General features: G+C 69.5%; 1 protein-coding gene across 1 annotated transcript; it reads left to right on the top strand.

Moving 5' to 3' along the window:
- The first annotated feature begins 1,333 nt into the window (after window positions 1–1,333).
- On the top strand, window positions 1,334–6,856 carry PLD4 (phospholipase D family, member 4). Its single transcript, XM_012724356.1, has 10 exons — window positions 1,334–1,583; window positions 3,050–3,239; window positions 3,746–4,004; window positions 4,140–4,260; window positions 4,362–4,489; window positions 4,772–4,972; window positions 5,389–5,521; window positions 5,795–5,967; window positions 6,040–6,136; window positions 6,470–6,856. Exons 1-10 carry the CDS (start codon window positions 1,334–1,336, stop codon window positions 6,670–6,672), a joined length of 1,755 nt encoding a protein of 584 aa, XP_012579810.1. The 3' UTR covers window positions 6,673–6,856.
- The last annotated feature ends 59 nt before the right edge of the window (window positions 6,857–6,915 follow it).

The following is a 6,915-nucleotide window of genomic DNA, read 5'->3' as shown; positions in this document are numbered from 1 at the left end:
CCCCCCCCCCCCCCCCCCCGTCTGTGAGGGCTGCAGTGGCCTCGGGTCCAGCCAAGTGCCCGGGTCCAGCCAAGTGCCTGTCGCCCTGCCCTGCCACCTATCAGCACGCTGCCCCCAGCTCTGCTCCCCTCGCATCCCCATACACCAGCTTGGCCCCCAGTGCTGCTCTAGGACAGGTGTCGGCTGCCCCCGCACCCCTCTGCCCAGCCTCCCCTGCCCCATGTAGCAGGCATAAGACCCTCTCCCAAGCCCCCAGTCCTGGAAACACTCTGAATTGAGGTCCCTAGGCAGGGTGGCCCTCACATCTGGGGGCCAGGAGGTGGGGGTCCATACCGCCCCTCCATCTGGCTGTGAACCTAAAGCTGCTTTGAAAGCAGAGTCCTCACAGTTTGCATAAATTGCAAAGGTGCTTTCCCCTTGGGGACCAAGGGGGGGGAACCGTGGAGGTCAGCCACATGGGGAGGGGGCCCACAGTTTGTCCAGGGGGGCACTGCATGGCCAGATGTGCCCCAGTGCCTGCACACAAGACCTCTCCCCGCCCCGGGGAGCCTGGCACCACCCTTCTGGGAGGGGCCCTGACCACACGCAAGCCCAGGGTTGTCCTGTAGACCCACAGTGGCCACGAGCCAGGAGAGGAAAGGGCATGGGCCGGCCAGTGCCAAGTGCTCAGGGAGGCCCCACCACTCTCTTGGGGTGCAAGCTGGCCATGCAGTGGGGCCCACAGTACCCCACAGCTGAGATGGGGCTGCACGGGCTGGGAGGTCTGCACAGTTGGGGTTCCTGGTGGGTGGCCCCTAGCTGAACCAGCTCAGACTGAAGGACAGAGCAAGCCAGTCCCTGAGGGCGAGCACCCCTAGAAAGGGCAGGGTGTCCAGTGCAATAAAGGGGTGTGGGGACACTCAGCCCACTCCCTGCCACCTGCACTGGCCCCAGGGCCCTCAGTTGTGGTGGGCAGGGGTGGCTTCCTGCAGGGGCCCTGCCCCTGCCCCGCGGGGTCAGCACCCTGGACAGGGCCCCGGCTGCTTAGGGAGGCCCCCACAGAAGTGAGGGCCTGTTTTGAGAGGCCCAATCTGAGGGTCACAGGCCCGCTATCCAGGGGGCACCCAGGGGTGAAGCAGAGCCCCTTTCAGGGACCTGGGGCTACACACCCACAAACTCTAGCCCCTCCTGCCTTTGCAGGCCCAAGGGCCCTGGTGTGCCAGGACCAGGGCCAAGTGCCTGCAGCTCCCAGCCTCCCTGGCAGCTCTGCGTTGTCACGTGACTGTCACATGCCGGTGGGGCTGCCAGCGCATCTCTGCGATGTTCCCTGTATGCGGTGAGGAGCATGGGGGCGATGGCTGTGTACCAGCAGCCCCCTGGGGGCCACGAAACCGAGAGCCAACCCAGGAACCTGGGTCTGAGGGCTGGACCAGCCCCACACCAGGCAGCTGGGCGAGAAGATGCCTTCCCCAGTCCTGGTTGGCCCCTGGCTGGCGCTGGCCCGACTCCAATACCCAGGCCTGTGGCAGTGGGGGTGGGAGAGAAGGAACTTCCTCTGGAAGTGAAAGTGGCCAGCCGCCTCTCCATGGCCCATGGCAGCAGGTGTGAGTAGGCGGGGCAGCGCCAGAGGGAGGCAGCAGGCGGGCTCGGCCGGGCAGGCACTGCGAGCCGAGGGCCAGTCTGCGCTGGGGCAGGATGGGCACTGACACTGGATCCCCAGAGGTATGTGCCGGAAGCCTGGGAGAGTGGAAGCCAGAAAAGTGGGGGGTCCCTTGCCCAGGGCCTGGAACTGCTGCGGCCCTCACCCCGAGGGTACAGAGCCTGCAGCTGAAGCTCTCGCTTCTGCTTCTCCCGTCTGGCAGCTGGGCCCCAGCCCTCTGGGTCTCCGATGGGCTGAGAGCAGGCCCTTGGCCCAGCCTTCCCCACAGAGCGGGAGGTGCCCCTTCAGCCCTGAGGCCGGACCCCGCTGTCACTGCCGGGGCGGCCACCCGGACCTGGGGGTGCAGCTCGAGGGGCGCCCTCGGGAGCGGGCCTGGGGCCGCCTGCCACGCCGGGTCCCCTGAGCCGCGGGCCCAGGGCCTAGCCCCTCCCTTTGGGGCCGCCTCTCTCGGAGGCCGCCGAGCAGCGCGCAAAGGCCGGGCAGTGGGCGGGACAGGGCCGGCCGGGCGGACCAGGCAGGAGGAGGCAGGCGCCCAGCGCAGGCAGAAACGGGAGCTGCGGCCCGCTGGCCCGGCGGAGCCTGTCGGGTGGTGAAGGCACACGCACACACATACACACCTGCACACGCACATACAGTGCGTGCACACGCACACACGCTCACATGCTCGCACACACACGCTCTCGCACGCACACGCTCTCGCACGCACACACGCTCACATGCTCGCACACACGCTCTCGCACGCACATGCGCTCGCACACGCTCGCACACTCGCTCGTGCACACGCTCGCACACGCTCACGCGCTCACACGCACACACGCCTCGCACGCACACACACTCACGTGCTCACACAGGCTCACACACGCCCGTGGGCACACGCACCTTCGCACACGTGTGCGCACGCGTGGAAGCCAGGGTCGAGCAAGCCTCTGCCTGCAGGTTGCAGCTGCTGCGGGTTCTGGCCGTGCTGTGCCGGGGCCCGGTGACCCACCCCCGCTTCCTGTGGCGAGCCCCCCTCCTCCTGGGGGCCAGGTGTGCCCTGAAGAAGCGATCCCCGTCTCCAGGGGTCTGCTGGCAGCGGGCGCCCCCGGCTGCCTGTGGGTCTCTGGGACACAACCAGGAGTTTCCATACCCACCTGCTGGGCACAGCGGGGCTGCCCAGAGGCTAGAGCTGTCCTGCGTGGTGGCCCCACAGAGGTGGACAGCAACCCTTAAGGCTGTCCTCTGTGCCAGCCCCAACCCACAGGACAGAGGCTCCAGGGTAGGGGTGGAGGGACAGGCTCAGTGTCCTCACGGGCCCTTGCCTGAGTGGCCAGGACAAAGTCAGCGGGGGTCATGGCTCCCTGCTCACAACCTCTGTCCTGGGGCTGGGGAGGACAGCTGGTTATACGTGGCCACAGCATGTCCGCTCAGCATGGGGGTGGTCTGGGTGGGCACCCCTCCTGTTGCAGGTGCTGCGGGCTCTGGCCATGCTGTGCCTGGGAGCGGCGACCCTCACCTGCTTCCTGTGGCAAGCCCCCCATCTGCCCCTTGGGGGCCAGGTGCACCCAGAAGGAGCAACCCCCCGGCCCCAGGGGTCTGCCGGCAGCCAGGATGCCTGCAGGTGAGTGGCAGCGGGCCTGGCTGGGGGTCCCGGCCCTCTGCCCTGCGCTGCTCCTGGGAAGGCAAATGGGGTGAGCGCGGGAGCCTGAACTCCCATGTGACTGAACCAGGGCAGGAGTGGGAGACTCGAGGTGCTCCTTGCTTCAGCACAGGCTGCTCTTGGGGGCCAGGACAGGGGTGGGGGGCACCATCACAGTCCCTGCACCCCCACTGTGGACCCCAGCATGAGGCCGTGCCTTGCCTCCGGCTCCGCTGTGGGTCCTGGGACCCGAGCGGAGCGCAGCCCAGGGCTTGCAGCCCCGCCCCCACCCCAGCCCGTTCAGGGCCAGCTCCCACGGCAGCCCCAGGGGCGGGGCAGACAGGGCTCCCCCTGGGGCTCCGCCCCTGCCAGCAGGGTGGAGGGTCTCCCTGTGTCTCCTGGCTCAGCCAGGGGCCACAGTAGCTGCTGCGCCCCGAGCCTGAAGGCTGGGTAGGCGGGGCCGGCCCTCACGCCGACCACGCCCTCAGATGGCCACGCCCCACCGACACCCCGCCCACCGACGGCCACGCCCTCACCCGGCCACACCCCTCACACCCCCACAGGCTGGACCTCGTGGAGAGCATTCCCCAGGACCTGGCGCTTGCTGCTGGCCAGCCGGCAGCCCGGCCCCTGGCCCAGGCCTGGTTGCAGCTGCTGGACGCCGCCCAGGAGAGTGTCCACGTGGCCTCCTTCTACTGGTCCCTCACAGGGCCTGATGTCGGGGTCAACGATTCCTCCTCACAGCAGGTGTGGCGCGGACCCCCTGAGTCTACAGCCTCCCCCGCCTACCCCCCACCCCGGCACAGCTGTCCGATTGAACTATGGGAAGGGTGCCGGGGGCCTCTGGGTCCGCCCATCACTCACGGCTGCCCATGGCCACAGGGGGAAGCCCTCCTGCAGAGGCTGCAGGAGCTGCTGGCCAGGAATGTGTCTCTGGCCGTGGTGACCAGCAAGCCGGCGCTGGTCAAGGGCTCCACGGACCTGCAGGTGCTGGCGGCCCAAGGTGGGTGCCCGCGGTCAGGGCCCCTGCGCCCCCAGGACGCCGAGGGTGGGCTCTGGGCTGTCAGCCTCTCGAGGGGTCCGGCTCAGCGGGCTGGCCCCCAGGGGCCCAGGTGCGACAGGTGCCCATGAGGCAGCTCATCGGAGGTGTCCTGCACTCGAAATTCTGGGTTGTGGATGGCCGGCACATCTACCTGGGCAGCGCCAACATGGACTGGCGGTCCCTGACACAGGTGGGTGCCGCCCGCGTCAGGACGGGCTCGGCGGCAGCGCGACGGTGCGCGCCTGAAGCGCCCTGCAGACGTGGCGCCCGGCGGGGCGGCCCTTCATGGGCAGTTTGTGTCTAGCTGCTTCTGGTAACAGACCTGTCCTGGTCTCTGAATACAGTGTGGAGGGCAAAAGGGGCCGCCGGGCACCGGGCCCTGGCCCCCACCTGACCTAGTGCAGTGGCGTCGGCAGGCTGGCGGCGGGTGCGGGCCTCGCGTCCGGCCTCGGCGCCCATGACTGTCCCGCAGGTGAAGGAGCTGGGTGCCGTGCTGTACAACTGCAGCCGCCTGGCCCAGGACCTGGAGAGGACCTTCCAGACCTACTGGGTGCTGGGGGCGCCGCAGGCCACGCTGCCCAGACACTGGCCTCAGAACTTCTCCTCCCGCATCAACCGCTCCCACCCTCTCCGGGGCCACTTTGACGGGGTGCCCACCGCGGCCTACTTCTCGGTAAGGGTGGGCAGGCCGGGCTGCAGACCCCAGTGTGCCCTCAGGACCCCGGGAGCCTGCCCGGAGCCCACACAGGCCCAGCCCTGCTCCAGGCCCGCTGTCCTCATTGTCCGCAGGCAGAGGGCAGCCTGGGAGGCTGATGTCTTAGCACTCCGGGGGGCCAGGGCTCCCCCCGGCCCAGGGAGCCATCCTGGCACTCTGCTAGCGTCAGGCCCAGGCAAGCGCCCCGAGGCCACCACACCCCCAGGCGACCCGGAGGTCAGGGCCGCTGCACCAGCACACAGCCAGAGCTCTCCCGGCACACATTGGCTGCCCCAGGCCGCTGCTTAGCTTCCCCTGGACGCCTGGGGCGGGTGCATGGTGGGGCCTGGGGTCCAGGACACAGCCCCCCAGTCCAGTGCGCCTCTCCCCCACAGGCATCGCCGCCTGCGCTCTGCCCCCGGGGCCGCACCCGCGACCTGGACGCACTGCTGGCCGTGATGGGGAGCGCCCGGGAGTTCCTGTACGCCTCGGTCATGGAGTATTTCCCCACCTCCCGCTTCAGCCGCCTCAGGTGGGTCTGCACAGAGAAGGAGCTTGGGCCCCCGGGCAAGGCCTGGGCCCAGGAACCTGGAGGCGGGGATGGGGCCCTGGGGTGGGCCCTGGGGCGGGCCGGGGAGGCGGGGCCGGGCCCGGGCAGGGCCTGGACGTTGCTGCTGCTGGCGGCCCTAAGGGCGCTCGCAGGGTCCAGCGCAGCAGAGGCCAACTGCCGGTGGGCAGCTCCCGGGCGCCTTCCCTCTGCTCCCAGGACCTCCACTCATCCTGAGGGCCCTGGCCCTCTCTCCCCAAGGTACTGGCCGGTGCTGGACACTGCATTGAGGACGGCGGCCGTCAGTCGGGGCGTGCGCGTGCGTCTGCTGGTCAGCTGCTGGCTTCACACTGACCCCCGCATGTTCCCTTTCCTGCGGTCCCTGCAGGCCCTCAGCGACCCGGCCGCTGGGGTCTCGGTGGACGTGGTGAGGCCCAGCTCCCTGGGCGGGCGGGGCAGCGCGCTGCCCCGCCTGACAGCCCCTCTCTCTTTCCAAAAGAAAATTTTCATTGTGCCGGTGGGGAATCACTCCAGCATCCCGTTCAGCAGGGTGAACCACAGCAAGTTCCTGGTCACCGAGCAGGCTGCCTACATAGGTGTGCTGCGGGCCGGCACGCTGGGGCCCAGTGCGGGGCTCTGTCTGTTGAGGGGCCCAGCCTGGACACGCAGGCCACAGGCCCGCGGCAGCGACCTGGCGTGGGCTCTCATAGGCATTGCTCCGTTGCCAGCTGGGCTGCTCAGAACAGAGCGGCTGCTGAGGAGGGCAGCTCCCCTGGAGGGGGCCAGGGGGCCGGGGCCTCGGGCCGCCAGACCACTGAGTCAGGACACCGGCCCCAGGTGCGCGGGTGCAGGGAGGGCCCGCCAGCACAGCTCAGGCTGCCGAGGCCGGGTGCGCCCCGCCCCAGCGCTCCTTCGCACCCCTCCCGCAGGCACCTCCAACTGGTCGGAAGAGTACTTCAGCAGCACCGCAGGGGTGGGCCTGGTGGTCAGCCAGGAGGCCTCCCACGCCCCACCGGGGGTGGCCACCGTGCAGAAGCAGCTGCGCCAGCTCTTCGAGAGGGACTGGAATTCTCCGTACGCGGTGGGCCTGGACAGCCAGGCCCAGGGCCAGGACTGTGTCTGGCATGCCTGAGGGCCAACCTCCCCAGGTCTTGGTGGACATGGCTCCCCACGCGACCCCCATGTCCTTCCCAGCCTGGTCCTTCCCTAGCCTGGGCCTTGCTCAGCTCATGGCGTTCTCCCCACCTCAGAGCCCAGCCTTGCCCAGGCGCCACCTGGCGGAGACACCCAGTCATGCCTACCTGCTCTACCGCCCGGTGCCAGCCCACGCCCCGCCCCAGCCCACGCCCCGCCCCTGCTGCAGGCGTGCCTGAGC

Source organism: Condylura cristata, unplaced genomic scaffold, assembly GCF_000260355.1.
Source record: "Condylura cristata isolate star-nosed mole 26May11 unplaced genomic scaffold, ConCri1.0 scaffold00013, whole genome shotgun sequence".
Lineage (NCBI taxonomy): Eukaryota > Metazoa > Chordata > Mammalia > Eulipotyphla > Talpidae > Condylura > Condylura cristata.
This window is presented reverse-complemented; position numbering and strand designations above follow the sequence as displayed.